The sequence below is a fragment of the Sphaeramia orbicularis genome, chromosome 11, assembly GCF_902148855.1.
Source record: "Sphaeramia orbicularis chromosome 11, fSphaOr1.1, whole genome shotgun sequence".
Classification (NCBI taxonomy): domain Eukaryota; kingdom Metazoa; phylum Chordata; class Actinopteri; order Kurtiformes; family Apogonidae; genus Sphaeramia; species Sphaeramia orbicularis.
In genome coordinates, this window is record NC_043967.1 from 54863679 (window position 1) to 54888673 (window position 24995).

A 24995-nucleotide genomic window follows, 5' to 3' on the forward strand; every position below is an offset into this window, starting at 1 on the left:
TCTGAATTTACTCTGAGCACAAATTCACATCCACATGATCAGTGAATTGAATATGGGAAAACACAAGAGTTAGACTGAAAAAAGTTTAACTAAAGAGGACAATATGAGAATAAATGGTGATAAATCACTTAAGAAAGGATAAATACAGGGAAAAAACATCATTTGGGAACTGCCATAAAAGTAGCAGGAAAAAGTCAAGGGAAGGTTAACATCTGGTCAAATAAAAAAAAAAAAAAAATTACAATAATCTCCTCAAAACTTATATTTTTGGGTAAGCAATTACATATATTTTCAGGAAAATGTGTTTTGAAATGAGAAAAAAATTGTGAAAAAAAAAAAAAAAAATCTGAGGAGTTTTGTGAGTGTGAATGTTTGTAAAGTCACCCAGTTTAGTGCCGTCATTCTGGGTTCATTTTTTAAACTCTATAAATAAACTACATTTGTTACAATTGCATTGATATTTGACAATTATATTATTTATATCATATTCTAAACACACAGTGTTAAAAATTAATCAATGCATATATCTATGCAAGATATATTTGAATATAATGTCAATATTATTTTTATGTTTTAAATATTGTAAATAAATGTAAATGATATTGATAATTGAAATTAAAAAAAATGTTTAATTTGATATTTACTTTTGTTGTCCATCTGTGATGCTGCCATTTTCTAAACTCTTTCTATTTTGGTCTGATCAAATATTTTTTTTCCTCTAACTAATTATTAGGTTGTAAAGTAGAGGGTTTAAGGTTTACACTGAATACGTTTGAGGATGAAAATGTCAGGGGAACTTCAGTTTGGAGAACTTTGGAATTTTTGCAAAAAATAGATGTTAATTTTTTGTCCATCTGTGACACAGTAGTTTTTGACATTTTTCATTTAAAAACATTTTAATCTAAATATTACCCTGTGAGTCTGTTTCAGATGGCATTTAGTGGTGATGGCATTTACATTTATGTGTAATATTTGTCTTAAACTTGTCTGGTTCAAAAGTAATGAATCAGAAAGTAGTGGGCAGTCCTTCTTTGATGCCCTTGACCTCCCCCAGCAGTGGGTCTGTATGGGTGAATTCTATTTGAAATAACCACATGCTGTGTTCATTCATTTCTAATGTGTGAGACTTTCTTTGTTTTGTTTTTTGTCTCGATATACTGGTGTATCAATGTTTCTACTTCTGTCTTTCCCAGGTTCGTCTTCGAAAAGACATTTTTAATCTCAGTGAGGATTTCACCAAGTTCAGTTGGTCAATTGATCAATGCATGAATATTTTTCATTTCCATTAACAGTACAAACTCCACATGTTTTCCTATTGTGTGCTTGTTCATTGAACTGTGTGAGTGTGTGCAGTATCTTCCAGCTGCAGCCGTCACTTCAGTTTCTGTTCAGTCTGAAGGTTTTTGTACGACGGTTTTTCACTGTGTGAACACAAACTGACCGTTGATTTTGTGATGAGTGTAACAGTAATAAACTCCTGCATCTTCAGCCTGGACATTACTGATGGTCAGAGTGAAGTCGATTTTATTGTCTGCTCCACTTGCACTGAATCTGGAGGAGATTCCACTGAATCTAGTGGATATGCTGTGGATCAGAAGTTCAGGACTTTCTCCAGGTTTCTGCTGGTACCAGCTCAGGAAGGACCCATCTGTAAACTCAGTTAATGCTGGATTTGTCTTACACTCAATAGACACAGTTTGACCTGGTCGGACTGATTTTGCCGCCGGTTGAGTCACAACAACACTTTGTCCAACAGACCCTGAGGAGACAGAAGAAACACTGGACATGAGACGGTGAGGTGGAACTCAGCTACACTCCAAATGATGGTCACATCACACAAACATGATTTTCCTCACCCTGAGTGAAGCAGAGGAGAGTCCAGATGAGGACGGAGACCAAAGGCATGGTTGTGATGAGGAGGATTTGTGTGTGTTGTGTTGTGATGAAGGACAGCTGTCAGTCATCCACAGTTCCAGTGTCAGGACTATAAACTCTCCCAGAGCACTGGAGCATGGTGCTGCTGATGCAAAGTCACTGTATGGAAATCAGGACTCACTGCAACAGGGACTCTGAGATTTACTCATCAACCAGTACATTTATGTTACATTGATTAGTAATGTTTTTGCCTCGTCAGTCAAGGGGCGGGAGTATATTATTTCCACTTAATCCCATTTCTTTTGTGTGTGTGTGTGTGTGTGTATATATATATATATATATATATATATATATATATATATATATATATATATATATACAGTACAGGCCAAAAGTTTGGACACACCTTCTCATTCTTTGCATTTTCTTTATTTTCATGACTATTTTCATTGTAGATTCTCACTGAAGGCATCAAAACTATGAATGAACACATGTGGAATTATGTACTTAACAAAAAAGTGTGAAATAACTGAAAACATCTCTTATATTCTAGTTTCTTCAAAGTAGCCACCCTTAGCTCTGATGACTGCTTTGCACACTCTTGGCATTCTCTTGATGAGCTTCCAGAGGTAGTCACCTGAAATGGTTTCCTAACAGTCTTGAAGAAGTTCCCACAGATGCTTAGCACTTGTTGGCCCTTTTGCCTTCACTCTGCGGTCCAGCTCACCCCAAACCATCTCGATTGGGTTCAGGTCCGGTGACTGTGGAGGCCAGGTCATCTGGCGCAGCACTCCATCACTCTCCTTCTTGGTCAGATATCCCTCACACAGCCTGGAGGTGTGTTTGGGGTCATTGTCCTGTTGAAACATAAATGATGGTCCAACTAAACGCAGACCGGATGGAATGGCATGTCACTGCAGGATGCTGTGGTAGCCATGCTGATTCAGGTTGCCTTCAATCTTGAATAAATCCCCAACAGCGTCACCAGCAAAGCACCCCCACACCATCACACCTCCCCCTCCATGCTTCACGGTGGGAACCAGGCATGTAGCATCCATCCGTTCACCTTTTCTGCGTCGCACAAAGACACGGCGGTTGGATCCAAAGATCTCAAATTTGGACTCATCAGACCAAAGCACAGATTTCCACTGGTCTAATGTCCATTCCTTGGGTTTCTTGGCCCAAATAAATCTCTTGTGTTTGTTGCCTCTCCTGAGCAGTGGTTTCCTAGCAGCTGTTTGACCATGAAGGCCTGATTCACGCAGTCTCCTCTTAACAGTTGTTGTAGAGATGTGTCTGCTGCTAGAGCTCTGTGTGGTATTCATCTGGTCTCTAATCTGAGCTGCTGTTAATTTGCGATTTCTGAGGCTGGTGACTCAGATGAACTTATCTTCAGCATCAGAGGTGACTCTTGGTCTTCCTTTCCTGGGGCGGTCCTCATGTGAGCCAGTTTCGTTGGAGCGCTTGATGGTTTTTGCGACTGCACTTGGGGACACATTCAAAGTTTTTGAAATTTTCTAGACTGACTGACCTTCATTTCTTAAAGTAATGATGGCCACTCGTTTGTCTTTACTTAGCTGATTGGTTCTCGCCACAATATGTATTCTAACAGTTGTCCAATAGGGCTGTCAGCTGTGCATCAACCTGACTTCTGCACAACACAACTGATGGTCCCAACCCCATCAATAAGGCAAGAAATTCCACTAAGTAACCCTGACAAGGCACAGCTATGAAGTGGAAACCATTTCAGGTGACTACCTCTGGAAGCTCATCAAGAGAATGCCAAGGGTGTGCAAGGCAGTCATCAGAGCTAAGGGTGGCAACTTTGAAGAAACTAGAATATAAGAGATGTTTTCAGTTATTTCACACTTTTTTGTTAAGTACATAATTCCACATGTGTTCATTCATAGTTTTGATGCCTTCAGTGAGAATCTACAATGTAAATAGTCATGAAAATAAACAAAATGCAAAGAATGAGAAGGTGTGTCCAAACTTTTGGCCTGTACTGTATATACAGGGTGACACAAAAAAATGGGAACTTTTTAACAATCCAATAAAACCAAGAGTGATGGAAGAAAAATATTTTATTTATAGTAATTGAAACCTTAAACCATGCCATTTAAGAAACAATGAAGGAATTTTCATTTTTTTTAAATTACTTCCTGTAGATGGCGTCCTCCTGTACGAATGCATTCTTGAAATCTGCTGTTGAGATTCCTCATTGACCGCTGCAACATCTCAGCTGGGATACTATGAATTTCATCCTGAATTCTCTGTTTTAACTCATCCAGAGTTCTTGGTCGAGTCGTGTACACTTTACTCTTGAGATAGCCCCACAAGAAAAAATCACAAACGGACAAATCTGGCGATCTAGGGGGCCAGGGAACGTTACCGAATCTTGAGATCACACGGTTACCAAACAATTCTCGCACAGCCGCCAATGGTTACTAAAATGGGGGTGTGTTTACTTGCTCAAGGTCACTGTCTCGCAGTGCTGCCACTTGCTCATGTCTGCCAATACGCACTTCAAAAATCCCGATTTTTTGGGTCACCCTGTATATATAATTTTTTATTTTTTTTTGCCTTGGTTGTTTTTGGTTTTAAATGTTGATATTCAAAATAAATATAAACCAATCACACATTTACATTTTATTGATTAAGAATCTGTTGGATTTTGATGCTTTTTTTGCTGCCGATTTAGACATTTCTGTTTGATGATGTATTTAAAAATCCAGTAAATACTGGGAAACAGCTTATGTTGATCATTATTTTTATTTTAATCCATTTAATGTTATGCACTGACTTAGTTTGTTGTTTTCAGAGTCACAGAGCCGTGTCTTTACACTCAGAAGTTTTTGTACGACGACTCAACCACTTTGTATCACTGTGGTACACGTTCGGTGGAGGAACCAGACTGGAGGTTAACTGTAAGTACAGTTTACTCATATATGAACTCAAATTCTACAGTTTTTATGTTTTTAACTGACAGATAAAGGCTTTAACTAAACATCTTGGATCACAGTTTAAGTTCATAGAACTGCAGTTAATGTTAAAAGCTTTACAGTGACACAGATTACAGTCTGTCTAATGAAGGAACTCTTATTTTACTCTGAAAACTAACATTTAAATGATTACATTTTCTAATAATACATTAAATCATGAAATAAAAGGGCAAAGTATGGATGAAAATATATTTAACTCATGAGTTTCTGTTTTAACTTCCAACCTGGAAACTCAGGCAGGAAATAAATATGTTGAAATGAACAAATTGATGTAATTCAACAATTTTAGCAACATGTTTGTGTAGAGATTGTGTTTTTATGGAAGCAGTGACTTTATTTTTCATTCAGTCTTTATCTGTGATAGACTTCATCATAGATGCTTTAAATTGAATATCTGTAAAATGTTATAACTAGGACAAAAACTAAATGATTATAAAAATTATTCAGGAGATGAAAAGTCCTTTAAAAAGATCTTTGTGACTCAGAAAGAAATACATGAAATGTTTTTAATGTTAGAATGAACTTTTTCAGTATATAAATGTGATCAGGTTTTCACATGTCGATGATCTGTCTATAATCTGTCTGTGCTTTTATTCAGACTCAATAACAGTGAACTAATTACATTTACCCATGTCTGTGTTAAGTGTGTCTGTCGTCGTTTCACAGTAGATCTGTAAAACTCAGAAAACGTGTCTGTTCACATGTTGGTTTGAGTCAAAGCGTCTGAAACAACAAAAGTCTTTTAGTTTAACTTTAATTATTGAATACTTTGTTGTTACATTTAAACAGTTTTATCTCGAAGTCTTTATCTTTAGTCTTGAAACCTGTCTGTTGTCATGGTCGGGCAGTGATGCCTGTGCGTTGCCGTGGTTACGGAGCTCAGACAGGGAAGTGAAACAGTGAAGAGCAGTTTGCTGGTTTCTGTTCATCTATAAAACTCTGCTGGGTCAACTCCCAAAATACCTCAGTAATCTTCTGTCTGTTAGCTCTAGTAGTTTCCATCTACGTTCCTCCAAGTGGTTGCTTTTGACTGTTCCCCGAGTTCTGATCGACTTTGGAAAAACAGCATTTTCCCATCATGCACCATGGTCGTGGAATAATCTTAAAAAAATTGTAAAAACTACAAACATTCATTTCTATGAATGATTTTAAAAGTATCATGGAGAATGCAGTGAAGGAGGAATGTCCCTGTTTTTCTTGAGTCCATTGTGGTTGAATAGTTGTTCTTGTGTTTTGTTGTTCATTGTGGATCATGTATGTGTTTTATGTTGTTTGGACTTTGTATGGCTGCTGCCTTGGACAGGTCTCCCTTGTAAAAGAGATTCCTAATCTCAATGGAACTTCCTGGTTAAATAAAGGTCAAATAAAAAAAATAAAAATTGCAGTAATCTGAGTCAGAGCAGCAGAAGCAGCAGCCTCCTCTGCTGCAGCCAAAGGGTGGAGTTGATTCAGTCCCATGTGAACTTTGCTGATGTTCCTGTGTGTCTCCTCCGTCAGTGGGTCGAGTGGAGCCCACCCTGACGGTGCTGCCCCCCTCCAGAGAGGAGCTGCAGCAGGGGAAGGTCACGCTCATGTGCCTGGCCAACAAGGGCTTCCCCTCAGACTGGAGTCTGTCCTGGAAGGTGGACTGCAGCGGCGGCGGCGGCGGATGGGAGGAGAGCAGGAGCCCCGCGGTGCTGCAGAAGGACGGCCACTACAGCTGGAGCAGCACCCTGAGGCTCCCTGCAGACCAGTGGAGGAAGGTGGGCTCTGTGACCTGTGAGGCCACCCAGGGCTCCCAGTCTGCACTCTCACACACACTGAGGACACACCAGTGTTCCCAGTACTGAGCCCACTCACTGGGGATCACCTACTGCTCTGACTCTGCTCATCAGCTCACTCTGTCTCTCCAACTCTCTGGCTTTGTGTCATTTCAACACTTTGAACAGCAAACATTTTCAGGCTTCTCTCACTGCTGCAATATTGTTTCAGTGTTTGACCACAAATAAACTGTTTCTACATCAAACCTGTTGTTTCTGGAATTGATTTTTATACATGGATCATTTCAGCTTTACTGTTATTCTTTCAAAATCAACTCATAAAATTATCGACAGCTTCATCTTTTTCATCCTTCGGATTTTCAGACTTGAATTCACATGATATTAGTAATTTTCATCGTTAAAACGCTGTCGAGTTTCAAAAAAGCTTGAAGTTTTCAAATTCCCAAGGCCTATGAAAGTAATAGGATTTCAAAGTGACTGAAGAAACTGAATGTAGACGAATTTGTGTTAATGTTTTATCTGCTGTAACTTCAGGTGTGGAGTTGGAGTAAGGATGGGAATAGAGAAGCAGAAATAAGCCTGTGGCTGCAGCTTCTTCCTTTCTCAGTTACCAGTTGTGTTAATTTTATGTTTGTTTTTTATATGTATGTGTTTTTGTGCATAACTGAAATAAAAATATTCATTCATTCATTCAATACTATGTTAAGTCAATAAGGATTATGTGATCAGTAAATAGGTTTAAATTTGTGCATGTGTGTTAATATGGAACAAGAAACATTTTTATTTTTTCTTATTAAAATATTTGGTTTAGTTTTACATCAAAAATAGTTTATTGTCAGCATATGGAGCAGTGGTTCCAACCTTTTTTGGCTCCTGACCTCATTTTAACATCACAAATTTTCACTTTGAACTGCATAGATTTTCAGGCTTCTGTCACTGCTGCAATATTGTTTCAGTGTTTGACCACAAATAAACGTCTGTACATCAAACCTGGTGTTTCTGTTTTTCATTATGAGACAATATTTATTTCAATTTTATTGTGATTGTACCACAATAAACACTGACAAATGGCAAACACATATGATTACTGATGATTTTGGACAAACTGAGTAACATTACATATGGATTCATCTTTTACTTCCTTTTGAGTTTTACATTTCCACTCACATATTAATTATTATTATTGTTAATGTCAATTATATGTGTCCAGATTATTTGATGATATTTGACCTTCACAGAATTCTAAAGGACTGTGATTCAGACATTGATAATTAATGACAAAATAAACCAGGGATCAACTGTAAATTACAAAATGATAAACCAAACATGTCTGTAATTCTGTTTAACCCATAACGACCCAAAACCAAGTACTGATCTGAACTGTTTAATACCTGGTGATCCATTAATCCTATCAAAAAATGTCAATAATTGGTGTAAAATACAGTTCTTCATCTTTTCATGGTCATCAGATATGACCCATTTGGACGTTCAGAGGTTCTGTAGTTACCATGGAAACACCGTCATCTTCTATAACTTTGATTCACCAGTAAAACCCATGGAGTTGGATCAATGACAGTGGATGGACACACTGGGTTTATGTTCAGTTACTGATATCTTTACTGAAAAACTCAAATTGTCTTAAGATTTTTTCTGTTTCTGATAAAATAACCTTTAATTCACTCTGAGTTTTTGTGAACATCTACATGATCAGTAAATTAAATATATGAAAATATATAGTTTACACTGAAAAATGCAAAATACAGAGGATAATAGTATCATAAATGGTGATAAATCACATAAAAATGGTTAAATATAGAGAAAAATTCATTTGGGAACTGCCACAAAAGTAGTGTTTAGTCTTTATGAGTTAACCTCAGTAAGGACTTCACCTACTTCAATCAATCAATTCATGAATATTTTTCATTTCCATTAACAGTACAAACTCCACATGTTTTCCTATTGTGTGCTTGTTCATTGAACTGTGTGAGTGTGTGCAGTATCTTCCAGCTGCAGCCGTCACTTCAGTTTCTGTTCAGTCTGAAGGTTTTTGTACGACGGTTTTTCACTGTGTGAACTCATACTGACTGTTGACATAGTGTTTAGCGAAACAGTGATAAACTCCTGCATCTTCAGCCTGGACATTACTGATGGTCAGAGTGAAGTCGATTTTATTGTCTGCTCCACTTCCACTGAATCTGGAGGAGATTCCACTGAATCTAGTGGATATGTTGTGGATCAGGAGTTCAGGACTTTCTCCAGGTTTCTGGAGGTACCATTGCAGGCGATACCCCTGTGTAAACTTAGTTAATTCTGGATTTGTCTTACACTCAATAGACACAGTTTGACCTGGTCGGACTGATTTTGCCGCCGGTTGAGTCACAACAACACTTTGTCCAACAGACCCTGAGGAGACAGAAGAAACACTGGACATGAGACGGTGAGGTGGAACTCAGCTACACTCCAAATGATGGTCACATCACACAAACATGATTTTCCTCACCCTGAGTGAAGCAGAGGAGAGTCCAGATGAGGACGGAGACCAAAGGCATGGTTGTGATGAGGAGGATTTGTGTGTGTTGTGTTGTGATGAAGGACAGCTGTCAGTCATCCACAGTTCCAGTGTCAGGACTATAAACTCTCCCAGAGCACTGGAGCATGGTGCTGCTGATGCAAAGTCACTGTATGGAAATCAGGACTCACTGCAACAGGGACTCTGAGATTTACTCATCAATCAGTACATTTATGTTATATTGATTTGTCATGTTTTTGCCTCGTCAATCAAGGGGCAGAAGTATATAAATTCCACTTAATCCCATTTCTTTTGTGTGTGTGTGTGTGTGTGTGTAAATATATATATATATATATATATATATATATATATATATATATATATATATATATATATATATATATATATATATATACTGTATGTATAAAATTGTATTTCTTTATTTTTTTTTTGCCTTGGTTGTTTTTGGTTTTAAATGTTGATATTCAAAATAAATACAAACCAAACCAATCACACATTTACATTTTATTGACTAGGAATCTGTTGGATTTTGATGCTTTATTTGCTGCTGATTTAGACATTTCTGCTTGATGATGTATTTAAAAATCCAATAAATACCGAAAAGCATCTTATGGTGATCACTATTTTTATTTTAATCCATTTAAGGTTATGCACTGACTTAGTTTGTTGTTTTCAGAGTCACAGAGCCGTGTCTTTACACTCACAGGTTTTTGTACGACGACTCAACCACTTTGTATCACTGTGGTGGACGTTCGGTGGAGGAACCAGACTGGAGGTTAACTGTAAGTACAGTTTACTCATATATGAACTCAAATTCTACAGTTTTTATGTTTTTAACTGATAGATTAAGGCTTTAACTAAACATCTTGGATCACAGTTTAAGTTCATAGAACTGCAGTTAATATTAAAAGCTTTACAGTGACACAGATTACAGTCTGTCTAATGAAGGAACTCTTATTTTACTCTGAAAACTAACATTTAAACAATTTTCTTAAAATACATTAAATCATGAAATAACAAAGTATGGATGAAAATATGTTTAACTCATGAGTTTCTGCTTTAACTTCCAACTTGGAGAAATACAGGAAATGTTTTTAATGTTAGAATGAACTTTTTCAGTATATAAATGTGATCAGGTTTTCACATGTTGATGATCTGTCTATAATCTGTCTGTGCTTTTATTCAGACTCAGTAACAGTGAACTAATTACATGTTTATTAGATTCTTCACTGAGCTACAGAAGAACCCATGTCTGTGTTAAGTGTGTCTGTCGTCGTTTCACAGTAGATCTGTAAAACTCAGAAAACGTGTCTGTTCACATGTTGGTTTGAGTCAAAGCGTCTGAAACAACAAAAGTCTTTTAGTTTAACTTTAATTATTGAATACTTTGTTGTTACATTTAAACAGTTTTATCTCGAAGTCTTTATCTTTAGTCTTGAAACCTGTCTGTTGTCATGGTCGGGCAGTGATGCCTGTGCGTTGCCATGGTTACGGAGCTCAGACAGGGAAGTGAAACAGTGAAGAGCAGTTTGCTGGTTTCTGTTCATCTATAAAACTCTGCTGGGTCAACTCCCAAAATACCTCAGTAATCTTCTGTCTGTTAGCTCTAGTAGTTTCCATCTACGTTCCTCCAAGCGTTTGCTTTTGGCTGTTCCCTGAGTTCTGACCGACTTTGGAAAAACAGCATTTTCCCATCATGCACCATGGTCGTGGAATAATCTTCAAAAAACTGTAAAAACTACACACATTCATTTCTATGAATGATTTTAAAAGTATCATGGAGAATGCAGTGAAGGAGGAATGTCCCTGTTTTTCTTGAGTCCATTGTGGCTGAATAGTTGTTCTTGTGTTTTATTGTTCATTGTGGATCATGTATGTGTTTTATGTTGTTTGGACTTTGTATGGCTGCTGCCTTGGACAGGTCTCCTTTGTAACAGAGATTCCTAATCTCAATGGAACTTCCTGGTTAAATAAAGGTCAAATAAAAAAAAATTAAAATTGCAGTAATCTGAGTCAGAGCAGCAGAAGCAGCAGCCTCCTCTGCTGCAGCCAAAGGGTGGAGTTGATTCAGTCCCATGTGAACTTTGCTGATGTTCCTGTGTGTCTCCTCCGTCAGTGGGTCGAGTGGAGCCCACCCTGACGGTGCTGCCCCCCTCCAGAGAGGAGCTGCAGCAGGGGAAGGTCACGCTCATGTGCCTGGCCAACAAGGGCTTCCCCTCAGACTGGAGTCTGTCCTGGAAGGTGGACTGCAGCAGCGGCGGCGGCGGATGGGAGGAGAGCAGGAGCCCCGCGGTGCTGCAGAAGGACGGCCACTACAGCTGGAGCAGCACCCTGAGGCTCCCTGCAGACCAGTGGAGGAAGGTGGGCTCTGTGACCTGTGAGGCCACCCAGGGCTCCCAGTCTGCACTCTCACACACACTGAGGACACACCAGTGTTCCCAGTACTGAGCCCACTCACTGGGGATCACCTACTGCTCTGACTCTGCTCATCAGCTCACTCTGTCTCTCCAACTCTCTGGCTTTGTGTCATTTCAACACTTTGAACAGCAAACATTTTCAGGCTTCTCTCACTGCTGCAATATTGTTTCAGTGTTTGACCACAAATAAACTGTTTCTACATCAAACCTGTTGTTTCTGGAATTGATTTTTATACATGGATCATTTCAGCTTTACTGTTATTCTTTCAAAATCAACTCATAAAATTATCGACAGCTTCATCTTTTGCATCCTTTGGATTTTCAGACTTGAATTCACATGATATTCATTCGGCAAGGCAGATTTATTTCTATAGCACATTTCACATACAAGACAATTCAAAGTGCTTTACATAAAACATTAAAAGTATTACAGCAGAAGCAATAAAAAGTATAGGCATTAGAGAAACAAACAAACAGACAAACAAAACAAAACAAAATTAGATAAATAGATAAAACATAAACAAATAAAACAGATAAGCAGAAAATACAGACAAAAACTTTAAGCTTAAAGAATATAAACTCTATTCAAATGCAGCTGAGAACAGGTGGGTCTTTAACCTGGATTTAAATAAACTTAGTGTTTCAGCTGATCTGAGGTTTTCTGGAAGTTTGTTCCAGACATGTGGAGCATAGAAGCTGAACGCAGCTTCTCCGTGTCTGGTTCTGACTCTGGGAAGCAACAACAGACCGGATCCAGATGACCTGAGGGGTCTGGGTTGTTCAGGTCAGGAGGTCACTGATGTACTTTGTCCTCAACCATTCAGAGCTTTATAGACCAGTAACAGAACTGTAAAGTCTGTCCTCTGACGGACAGGCAGCCAGTGGAAGGACCTCAGAGTTGGACTAATGTGGTCCACTTTTGTGATCTTAGTGAGGACTCTAGCAACAGAGTTATTTTCATCATTAATCCTATGTTAAGTCAGTAATGATTATGTGATCAGTAAATAGGTTTAAATTTGTGCATGTGTGTCAATATAGAACAAGCAACATTTACATTTTTTTAAATTAAAATATTTGGTTTCATCTTAAATCAAAAATAGTTTATCGTCAGCATATAGAGCAGTGGTTCCAAGCTTTTTTGGCTCGTGACCTCATTTTAACATCACAAATTTTCACTTTGAACAGCAAACATTTTCAGGCTTCTCTCACTGCTGCAATATTGTTTCAGTGTTTGACCACAAATAAACATCTGTACATCAAACCTGGTGTTTCTGTTTTTCATTATAACACATTATTTATTTCAATTTTATTGTGATTGTACCATGATAAACAGTCACAAATGGCAAACACATATGATTACTGATGATTTTGAACAAAATGAATAACATTACATATGGTTTCATCTTTTACTTCCTTCTGAGTTTTACATTTCCACTCACATATTAATAATAATAATAATAATAATAATAATAATAATAATAATAATATTAATAATAATAATAATAATAATATAATAATAATAATAATAATAATAATAATAATAATAATAATAATTATTATTATTATTATTATTATTATTATTATTATTATTATTATTATTATTATTGTCAATTATATGTGTCCAGATTATTTGATAGTTGACTTTCACAGAATCCTAAATGATTACGATTCAGACATTGATAATTAATGACAAAATCAACCAGGGATAAGCTGTAAATTATAAAATAATAAACCAAACATGTCTGTAATTCTGTTTAACCCATAAAGACCCAAAACCAAGTACTGAACTGAACTGTTTAATCCCTGTTCATCCATTAATCTGATCAAAAAATGTCAATTATTGGTGTAAAATACAGTTCTTCATCTTTTCATGGTCATCAGATATGACCCATTTGGACATTCAGACACTCTCTAGTTACTGTGGAAACATCATCATCTTCAATAACATTGACTCACCAGTAAAACCCATGGAGTTGGATCAATGACAGAGGATGAAGACACTTGGTTTATGTTCAGTTAATGAGAGATTTTACTGAAAAAGTCACTATTTCTACAGTTTTCTCTCTTTGATACAATAACCTCTGAATTTACTCTGAGCACAAATTCACATCCACATGATCAGTAATTAAACATGGGAAAATACAAGATTTATACTCATACAACTCAAACTAAAGAGGATAATATGAGAATAAATGGTGATAAATCACTTAAGAAAGGTTAAATACAGGAAAAAAAAACAAAACAAAACATTTGTGAACTGCCATAAGAGTAGCATTGGGCCTTTATGGGTTAATTCTCTTTTTAATAACCAGATGCTGTGTTCATTCAGTTCTAATCTGTGAGAGTTACTTTGTTTTGTGTTTTTATCTTGATACAATGGTGTATCAGTGTTTATACTTCTTTCTTTCCCATGTTAGTCTTGGAAAAGAGATTTTTAACACATAAAAACCTAAACATCCAAAACCATCTACAGATCTTAACTGTTTAATACTTGTTGATCCACTAATCCTATTAATTCATGTAAAATATTTGGTGTAAAATACATCTTTTCCTGGTCATCAGATATGACCCATTTGGACGTTCAGAGCCTCTGTAGTTACCGTGGAAACACCGTCATCTTCTATAACATTGATTCACCAGTAAAACCCATGGAGTTGAATCAATGACAGTGGATGGACACACCGGGTTTATGTTCAGTTGTTGATATCTTTACTGAAAAAGTCCATTTGTCCTAAGATTTTTTCGGTTTCTTATAAAATAACCTTTAATTCACTCTGAGTTTTTGTGAACATCTACATGATCAGTAAATTAAATATCCATCCATCCATCCATTATCCACCGCTTATCCGGGGCCGGGTCGCGGGGGTAACAGTCTAACCAGGGATGCCCAGACTTCCCTCTCCCCAGACACCTCCTCCAGCTCTTCCGGGGGGACACCGAGGCGTTCCCAGGCCAGCCGAGAGACATAGTCTCTCCAACGTGTCCTGGGTCTTCCCCAAGGTCTCCTCCCAGTGGGACATGCCCGGAACACCTCCCCAGGGAGGCGTCCAGGAGGCATCCGAAACAGATGCCCGAGCCACCTCAGCTGGCTAAATTAAATATATGAAAATACATAGTTTACACTAAAAAATGCAAAATACAGAGGATAATAGTATCGTAAATGGTGATAAATCACATAAAAATGGTTAAATATAGAGGAAAATTCATTTGGGAACTGCCATAAAAGTAGTACTTGGTCTTCATGGGTTAATCTCAGTGAGGATTTCACCTAGTTCAATCACTTAATCAATCAATTAATCAATTGATCAATGCATGAATATTTTTCATTTCCATTAACAGTACAAACTCCACATGTTTTCCTATTGTGTGCTTGTTCATTGAACTGTGTGAGTGTGTGCAGTATCTTCCAGCTGCAGCCGTCACTTCAGTTTCTGTTCAGTCTGAAGGTTTTTGTACGACGGTTTTTCACTGTGTGAACACATACTGACTGTTGACATAGTGATAAGGTTGACAGTAATAAACTCCTGCATCTTCAGCCTGGACATTACTGATGGTCAGAGTGAAGTCGATTTTATTGTCTGCTCCACTTCCACTGAATCTGGAGGAGATTCCACTGAATCTAGTGGATATGCTGTGGATCAGAAGTTCAGGACTTTCTCCAGGTTTCTGCTGGTACCAGCTCAGGAAGTACCCCTGTGTAAACTCAGTTAATGCTGGATTTGTCTTACACTCAATAGACACAGTTTGACCTGGTCGGACTGATTTTGCCGCCGGTTGAGTCACAACAACACTTTGTCCAACAGACCCTGAGGAGACAGAAGAAACACTGGACATGAGACGGTGAGGTGGAACTCAGCTACACTCCAAATGATGGTCACATCACACAAACATGATTTTCCTCACCCTGAGTGAAGCAGAGGAGAGTCCAGATGAGGACGGAGACCAAAGGCATGGTTGTGATGAGGAGGATTTCTGTGTGTTGTGTTGTGATGAAGGACAGCTGTCAGTCATCCACAGTTCCAGTGTCAGGACTATAAACTCTCCCAGAGCACTGGAGCATGGTGCTGCTGATGCAAAGTCACTGTATGGAAATCAGGACTCACTCCAACAGGGACTCTGAGATTTACTCATCAATCAGTACATTTATGTTACATTGATTAGTAATGTTTTTGCCTCGTCAATCAAGGGGCGGGAGGATCCTCCTCAGACCCAGTTATGGGTTTTCTGTCCACATTTGCGGACGAGAGTTTTGCAACTTCTTACAAAAAAAAAGAGAGAAAAAGAAAACTGTCCAGCACAAAGGACATTCCATAAAAAATTTAAAAACTGCATCTGAAAAAACTGTTGCATCACGATGTTTCCAATATAGGCACTTATTTAAAAAAAAAAAAAAAAAAAAAAAGCTGGTACTTTGCTGACATTTCCTGGGTCTCAGGAGGGTATATAAGTTCCACTTAATCCCATTTCTTTTGGATATATATACATATCTTTTTCTTTGTTTTGGGTTTTCAATGTGGATATTCAAAATAAATACAAACCAAACCAATCACACATTTACATTTTATTGATTAGGAATCTGTTGGATTTTGATGCTTTATTTGCTGCTGATTTAGACATTTCTGTTAGATGATGTATTTAAAAATCCAATAAATACTGAGAAACAGCTTATGTTGATCATTATTTTTATTTTAATCCATTTCAGATTATGCACTGACTTAGTTTATTGTTTTCAGAGTCACAGAGCCGTGTCTTTACACTCACAGGTTTTTGTACGACGACTCAACCACTTTGTATCACTGTGGTGGACGTTCGGTGGAGGAACCAGACTGGAGGTTAACTGTAAGTACAGTTTACTCATATATGAACTCAAATTCTACAGTTTTTATGTTTTTAACTGATAGATTAAGGCTTTAACTAAACATCTTGGATCACAGTTTAAGTTCATAGAACTGCAGTTAATATTAAAAGCTTTACAGTGACACAGATTACAGTCTGTCTAATGAAGGAACTCTTATTTTACTCTGAAAACTAACATTTAAACAATTTTCTTAAAATACATTAAATCATGAAATAACAAAGTATGGATGAAAATATGTTTAACTCATGAGTTTCTGCTTTAACTTCCAACTTGGAGAAATACAGGAAATGTTTTTAATGTTAGAATGAACTTTTTCAATATATAAATGTGATCAGGTTTCCACATGTTGATGATCTGTCTATTATCTGTCTGTGCTTTTATTCAGACTCAGTAACAGTGAACTAATTACATGTTTATTAGATTATTCACTGAGCTACAGAAGAACCCATGTCTGTGTTAAGTGTGTCTGTCGTCGTTTCACAGTAGATCTGTAAAACTCAGAAAACGTGTCTGTTCACATGTTGGTTCGAGTCAAAGCGTCTGAAACAACAAAAGTCTTTTAGTTTAACTTTAATTATTGAATACTTTGTTGTTACATTTAAACAGTTTTATCTCGAAGTCTTTATCTTTAGTCCTGAAACCTGTCTGTTGTCATGGTCGGGCAGTGATGCCTGTGCGTTGCCGTGGTTACGGAGCTCAGACAGGGAAGTGAAACAGTGAAGAGCAGTTTGCTGGTTTCTGTTCATCTATAAAACTCTGCTGGGTCAACTCCCAAAATACCTCAGTAATCTTCTGTCTGTTAGCTCTAGTAGTTTCCATCTACGTTCCTCCAAGTGGTTGCTTTTGGCTGTTCCCCGAGTTCTGACCGACTTTGGAAAAACAGCATTTTCCCATCATGCACCATGGTCGTGGAATAATCTTTAAAAAACTGTAAAAACTACACACATTCATTTCTATGAATGATTTTAAAAGTATCATGAGAATGCAGTGAAGGAGGAATGTCCCTGTTTTTCTTGAGTCCATTGTGGTTGAATAGTTGTTCTTGTGTTTTATTGTTCATTGTGGATCATGTATGTGTTTTATGTTGTTTGGACTTTGTATGGCTGCTGCCTTGGACAGGTCTCCTTTGTAACAGAGATTCCTAATCTCAATGGAACTTCCTGGTTAAATAAAGGTCAAATAAAAAAAAATAAAAATTGCAGTAATCTGAGTCAGAGCAGCAGAAGCAGCAGCCTCCTCTGCTGCAGCCAAAGGGTGGAGTTGATTCAGTCCCATGTGAACTTTGCTGATGTTCCTGTGTGTCTCCTCCGTCAGTGGGTCGAGTGGAGCCCACCCTGACGGTGCTGCCCCCCTCCAGAGAGGAGCTGCAGCAGGGGAAGGTCACGCTCATGTGCCTGGCCAACAAGGGCTTCCCCTCAGACTGGAGTCTGTCCTGGAAGGTGGACTGCAGCAGCGGCGGCGGCGGATGGGAGGAGAGCAGGAGCCCCGCGGTGCTGCAGAAGGACGGCCACTACAGCTGGAGCAGCACCCTGAGGCTCCCTGCAGACCAGTGGAGGAAGGTGGGCTCTGTGACCTGTGAGGCCACCCAGGGCTCCCAGTCTGCACTCTCACACACACTGAGGACACACCAGTGTTCCCAGTACTGAGCCCACTCACTGGGGATCACCTACTGCTCTGACTCTGCTCATCAGCTCACTCTGTCTCTCCAACTCTCTGGCTTTGTGTCATTTCAACACTTTGAACAGCAAACATTTTCAGGCTTCTCTCACTGCTGCAATATTGTTTCAGTGTTTGACCACAAATAAACTGTTTCTACATCAAACCTGTTGTTTCTGGAATTGATTTTTATACATGGATCATTTCAGCTTTACTGTTATTCTTTCAAAATCAACTCATAAAATTATCGACAGCTTCATCTTTTGCATCCTTTGGATTTTCAGACTTGAATTCACATGATATTCATTCGGCAAGGCAGATTTATTTCTATAGCACATTTCACATACAAGACAATTCAAAGTGCTTTACATAAAACATTAAAAGTATTACAGCAGAAGCAATAAAAAGTATAGGCATTAGAGAAACAAACAAACAGACAAACAAAACAAAACAAAATTAGATAAATAGATAAAACATAAACAAATAAAACAGATAAGCAGAAAATACAGACAAAAACTTTAAGCTTAAAGAATATAAACTCTATTCAAATGCAGCTGAGAACAGGTGGGTCTTTAACCTGGATTTAAATAAACTTAGTGTTTCAGCTGATCTGAGGTTTTCTGGAAGTTTGTTCCAGACATGTGGAGCATAGAAGCTGAACGCAGCTTCTCCGTGTCTGGTTCTGACTCTGGGAAGCAACAACAGACCGGATCCAGATGACCTGAGGGGTCTGGGTTGTTCAGGTCAGGAGGTCACTGATGTACTTTTGTCCTCAACCATTCAGAGCTTTATAGACCAGTAACAGAACTGTAAAGTCTGTCCTCTGACGGACAGGCAGCCAGTGGAAGGACCTCAGAGTTGGACTAATGTGGTCCACTTTTGTGATCTTAGTGAGGACTCTAGCAACAGAGTTATTTTCATCATTAATCCTATGTTAAGTCAGTAATGATTATGTGATCAGTAAATAGGTTTAAATTTGTGCATGTGTGTCAATATAGAACAAGCAACATTTACATTTTTTTAAATTAAAATATTTGGTTTCATCTTAAATCAAAAATAGTTTATCGTCAGCATATAGAGCAGTGGTTCCAAGCTTTTTTGGCTCGTGACCTCATTTTAACATCACAAATTTTCACTTTGAACAGCAAACATTTTCAGGCTTCTCTCACTGCTGCAATATTGTTTCAGTGTTTGACCACAAATAAACATCTGTACATCAAACCTGGTGTTTCTGTTTTTCATTATAACACATTATTTATTTCAATTTTATTGTGATTGTACCATGATAAACAGTCACAAATGGCAAACACATATGATTACTGATGATTTTGAACAAAATGAATAACATTACATATGGTTTCATCTTTTACTTCCTTCTGAGTTTTACATTTCCACTCACATATTAATAATAATAATAATAATAATAATAATAATAATAATAATAATATTAATAATAATAATAATAATATAATAATAATAATAATAATAATAATAATAATAATAATTATTATTATTATTATTATTATTATTATTATTATTATTATTATTATTATTATTGTCAATTATATGTGTCCAGATTATTTGATAGTTGACTTTCACAGAATCCTAAATGATTACGATTCAGACATTGATAATTAATGACAAAATCAACCAGGGATAAGCTGTAAATTATAAAATAATAAACCAAACATGTCTGTAATTCTGTTTAACCCATAAAGACCCAAAACCAAGTACTGAACTGAACTGTTTAATCCCTGTTCATCCATTAATCTGATCAAAAAATGTCAATTATTGGTGTAAAATACAGTTCTTCATCTTTTCATGGTCATCAGATATGACCCATTTGGACATTCAGACACTCTCTAGTTACTGTGGAAACATCATCATCTTCAATAACATTGACTCACCAGTAAAACCCATGGAGTTGGATCAATGACAGAGGATGAAGACACTTGGTTTATGTTCAGTTAATGAGAGATTTTACTGAAAAAGTCACTATTTCTACAGTTTTCTCTCTTTGATACAATAACCTCTGAATTTACTCTGAGCACAAATTCACATCCACATGATCAGTAATTAAACATGGGAAAATACAAGATTTATACTCATACAACTCAAACTAAAGAGGATAATATGAGAATAAATGGTGATAAATCACTTAAGAAAGGTTAAATACAGGAAAAAAAAACAAAACAAAACATTTGTGAACTGCCATAAGAGTAGCATTGGGCCTTTATGGGTTAATTCTCTTTTTAATAACCAGATGCTGTGTTCATTCAGTTCTAATCTGTGAGAGTTACTTTGTTTTGTGTTTTTATCTTGATACAATGGTGTATCAGTGTTTATACTTCTTTCTTTCCCATGTTAGTCTTGGAAAAGAGATTTTTAACACATAAAAACCTAAACATCCAAAACCATCTACAGATCTTAACTGTTTAATACTTGTTGATCCACTAATCCTATTAATTCATGTAAAATATTTGGTGTAAAATACATCTTTTCCTGGTCATCAGATATGACCCATTTGGACGTTCAGAGCCTCTGTAGTTACCGTGGAAACACCGTCATCTTCTATAACATTGATTCACCAGTAAAACCCATGGAGTTGAATCAATGACAGTGGATGGACACACCGGGTTTATGTTCAGTTGTTGATATCTTTACTGAAAAAGTCCATTTGTCCTAAGATTTTTTCGGTTTCTTATAAAATAACCTTTAATTCACTCTGAGTTTTTGTGAACATCTACATGATCAGTAAATTAAATATCCATCCATCCATCCATTATCCACCGCTTATCCGGGGCCGGGTCGCGGGGGTAACAGTCTAACCAGGGATGCCCAGACTTCCCTCTCCCCAGACACCTCCTCCAGCTCTTCCGGGGGGACACCGAGGCGTTCCCAGGCCAGCCGAGAGACATAGTCTCTCCAACGTGTCCTGGGTCTTCCCCAAGGTCTCCTCCCAGTGGGACATGCCCGGAACACCTCCCCAGGGAGGCGTCCAGGAGGCATCCGAAACAGATGCCCGAGCCACCTCAGCTGGCTAAATTAAATATATGAAAATACATAGTTTACACTAAAAAATGCAAAATACAGAGGATAATAGTATCGTAAATGGTGATAAATCACATAAAAATGGTTAAATATAGAGGAAAATTCATTTGGGAACTGCCATAAAAGTAGTACTTGGTCTTCATGGGTTAATCTCAGTGAGGATTTCACCTAGTTCAATCACTTAATCAATCAATTAATCAATTGATCAATGCATGAATATTTTTCATTTCCATTAACAGTACAAACTCCACATGTTTTCCTATTGTGTGCTTGTTCATTGAACTGTGTGAGTGTGTGCAGTATCTTCCAGCTGCAGCCGTCACTTCAGTTTCTGTTCAGTCTGAAGGTTTTTGTACGACGGTTTTTCACTGTGTGAACACATACTGACTGTTGACATAGTGATAAGGTTGACAGTAATAAACTCCTGCATCTTCAGCCTGGACATTACTGATGGTCAGAGTGAAGTCGATTTTATTGTCTGCTCCACTTCCACTGAATCTGGAGGAGATTCCACTGAATCTAGTGGATATGCTGTGGATCAGAAGTTCAGGACTTTCTCCAGGTTTCTGCTGGTACCAGCTCAGGAAGTACCCCTGTGTAAACTCAGTTAATGCTGGATTTGTCTTACACTCAATAGACACAGTTTGACCTGGTCGGACTGATTTTGCCGCCGGTTGAGTCACAACAACACTTTGTCCAACAGACCCTGAGGAGACAGAAGAAACACTGGACATGAGACGGTGAGGTGGAACTCAGCTACACTCCAAATGATGGTCACATCACACAAACATGATTTTCCTCACCCTGAGTGAAGCAGAGGAGAGTCCAGATGAGGACGGAGACCAAAGGCATGGTTGTGATGAGGAGGATTTCTGTGTGTTGTGTTGTGATGAAGGACAGCTGTCAGTCATCCACAGTTCCAGTGTCAGGACTATAAACTCTCCCAGAGCACTGGAGCATGGTGCTGCTGATGCAAAGTCACTGTATGGAAATCAGGACTCACTCCAACAGGGACTCTGAGATTTACTCATCAATCAGTACATTTATGTTACATTGATTAGTAATGTTTTTGCCTCGTCAATCAAGGGGCGGGAGGATCCTCCTCAGACCCAGTTATGGGTTTTCTGTCCACATTTGCGGACGAGAGTTTTGCAACTTCTTACAAAAAAAAAGAGAGAAAAAGAAAACTGTCCAGCACAAAGGACATTCCATAAAAATTTAAAAACTGCATCTGAAAAAACTGTTGCATCACGATGTTTCCAATATAGGCACTTATTTAAAAAAAAAAAAAAAAAAAAAAAAGCTGGTACTTTGCTGACATTTCCTGGGTCTCAGGAGGGTATATAAGTTCCACTTAATCCCATTTCTTTTGGATATATATACATATCTTTTTCTTTGTTTTGGGTTTTCAATGTGGATATTCAAAATAAATACAAACCAAACCAATCACACATTTACATTTTATTGATTAGGAATCTGTTGGATTTTGATGCTTTATTTGCTGCTGATTTAGACATTTCTGTTAGATGATGTATTTAAAAATCCAATAAATACTGAGAAACAGCTTATGTTGATCATTATTTTTATTTTAATCCATTTCAGATTATGCACTGACTTAGTTTATTGTTTTCAGAGTCACAGAGCCGTGTCTTTACACTCACAGGTTTTTGTACGACGACTCAACCACTTTGTATCACTGTGGTGGACGTTCGGTGGAGGAACCAGACTGGAGGTTAACTGTAAGTACAGTTTACTCATATATGAACTCAAATTCTACAGTTTTTATGTTTTTAACTGATAGATTAAGGCTTTAACTAAACATCTTGGATCACAGTTTAAGTTCATAGAACTGCAGTTAATATTAAAAGCTTTACAGTGACACAGATTACAGTCTGTCTAATGAAGGAACTCTTATTTTACTCTGAAAACTAACATTTAAACAATTTTCTTAAAATACATTAAATCATGAAATAACAAAGTATGGATGAAAATATGTTTAACTCATGAGTTTCTGCTTTAACTTCCAACTTGGAGAAATACAGGAAATGTTTTTAATGTTAGAATGAACTTTTTCAATATATAAATGTGATCAGGTTTCCACATGTTGATGATCTGTCTATTATCTGTCTGTGCTTTTATTCAGACTCAGTAACAGTGAACTAATTACATGTTTATTAGATTATTCACTGAGCTACAGAAGAACCCATGTCTGTGTTAAGTGTGTCTGTCGTCGTTTCACAGTAGATCTGTAAAACTCAGAAAACGTGTCTGTTCACATGTTGGTTCGAGTCAAAGCGTCTGAAACAACAAAAGTCTTTTAGTTTAACTTTAATTATTGAATACTTTGTTGTTACATTTAAACAGTTTTATCTCGAAGTCTTTATCTTTAGTCCTGAAACCTGTCTGTTGTCATGGTCGGGCAGTGATGCCTGTGCGTTGCCGTGGTTACGGAGCTCAGACAGGGAAGTGAAACAGTGAAGAGCAGTTTGCTGGTTTCTGTTCATCTATAAAACTCTGCTGGGTCAACTCCCAAAATACCTCAGTAATCTTCTGTCTGTTAGCTCTAGTAGTTTCCATCTACGTTCCTCCAAGTGGTTGCTTTTGGCTGTTCCCCGAGTTCTGACCGACTTTGGAAAAACAGCATTTTCCCATCATGCACCATGGTCGTGGAATAATCTTTAAAAAACTGTAAAAACTACACACATTCATTTCTATGAATGATTTTAAAAGTATCATGAGAATGCAGTGAAGGAGGAATGTCCCTGTTTTTCTTGAGTCCATTGTGGTTGAATAGTTGTTCTTGTGTTTTATTGTTCATTGTGGATCATGTATGTGTTTTATGTTGTTTGGACTTTGTATGGCTGCTGCCTTGGACAGGTCTCCTTTGTAACAGAGATTCCTAATCTCAATGGAACTTCCTGGTTAAATAAAGGTCAAATTAAAAAAATTAAAATTGCAGTAATCTGAGTCAGAGCAGCAGAAGCAGCAGCCTCCTCTGCTGCAGCCAAAGGGTGGAGTTGATTCAGTCCCATGTGAACTTTGCTGATGTTCCTGTGTGTCTCCTCCGTCAGTGGGTCGAGTGGAGCCCACCCTGACGGTGCTGCCCCCCTCCAGAGAGGAGCTGCAGCAGGGGAAGGTCACGCTCATGTGCCTGGCCAACAAGGGCTTCCCCTCAGACTGGAGTCTGTCCTGGAAGGTGAACGGCGGCAGCAGCAGCAGCTGGGAGGAGAGCAGGAGCCCCGCGGTGCTGCAGAAGGACGGCCACTACAGCTGGAGCAGCACCCTGAGGCTCCCTGCAGACCAGTGGAGGAAGGTGGGCTCTGTGACCTGTGAGGCCACCCAGGGCTCCCAGTCTGCACTCTCACACACACTGAGGACACACCAGTGTTCCCAGTACTGAGCCCACTCACTGGGGATCACCTACTGCTCTGACTCTGCTCATCAGCTCACTCTGTCTCTCCAACTCTCTGGCTTTGTGTCATTTCAACACTTTGAACAGCAAACATTTTCAGGCTTCTCTCACTGCTGCAATATTGTTTCAATGTTTGACCTCAAATAAACGTCTGTATATCAAACCTGGTGCTTCTGTTTTTCATTATGAGACAATATTAATTTCAATTTAGTTGTGATTGTACCACAATAAACAGTGACCAGTGGAAAAACGCATATGATTACTGATGATTTTGGACAAAATGAGTAACATTACATATGGTTTCATCTTTTACTTCCTTTTGAGTTTTACATTTCCACTCACATATTAATTATTATTATTGTTAATGTCAATTATATGTGTCCAGATTATTTGATGATATTTGACCTTCGCAGAATCCTAAATGGTTGTGATTC

General features: G+C 37.9%; 5 gene segments (V, D, J or C); 3 read left to right on the top strand and 2 right to left on the bottom strand.

Moving 5' to 3' along the window:
- The window catches only part of LOC115427909 (Ig kappa chain V region Mem5-like), a 96556-nt gene extending 89674 nt beyond the window's left edge, over positions 1 to 6882 (top strand). Inside the window, 1 exon segment of the V gene segment in view lies at positions 6375 to 6882. Within this exon segment, the coding sequence occupies positions 6375 to 6706 (332 nt within the window).
- Positions 6883 to 15049: 8167 nt separating this feature from the next.
- LOC115428195 (immunoglobulin kappa variable 2-29-like) lies at positions 15050 to 15579 on the bottom strand. The segment is given in 2 exon segments: positions 15050 to 15390; positions 15488 to 15579. Coding segments are annotated over 2 exon segments (390 nt in total).
- A 657-nt stretch (positions 15580 to 16236) lies between these two features.
- Positions 16237 to 18264, top strand: LOC115427914 (Ig kappa-b4 chain C region-like). The segment is given in 2 exon segments: positions 16237 to 16423; positions 17757 to 18264. Coding segments are annotated over 2 exon segments (504 nt in total).
- Positions 18265 to 21514: 3250 nt separating this feature from the next.
- LOC115428196 (immunoglobulin kappa variable 2-29-like) lies at positions 21515 to 22044 on the bottom strand. The segment is given in 2 exon segments: positions 21515 to 21855; positions 21953 to 22044. Coding segments are annotated over 2 exon segments (390 nt in total).
- A 657-nt stretch (positions 22045 to 22701) lies between these two features.
- On the top strand, positions 22702 to 24704 carry LOC115427915 (Ig kappa-b4 chain C region-like). The segment is given in 2 exon segments: positions 22702 to 22888; positions 24221 to 24704. Coding segments are annotated over 2 exon segments (501 nt in total).
- The last annotated feature ends 291 nt before the right edge of the window (positions 24705 to 24995 follow it).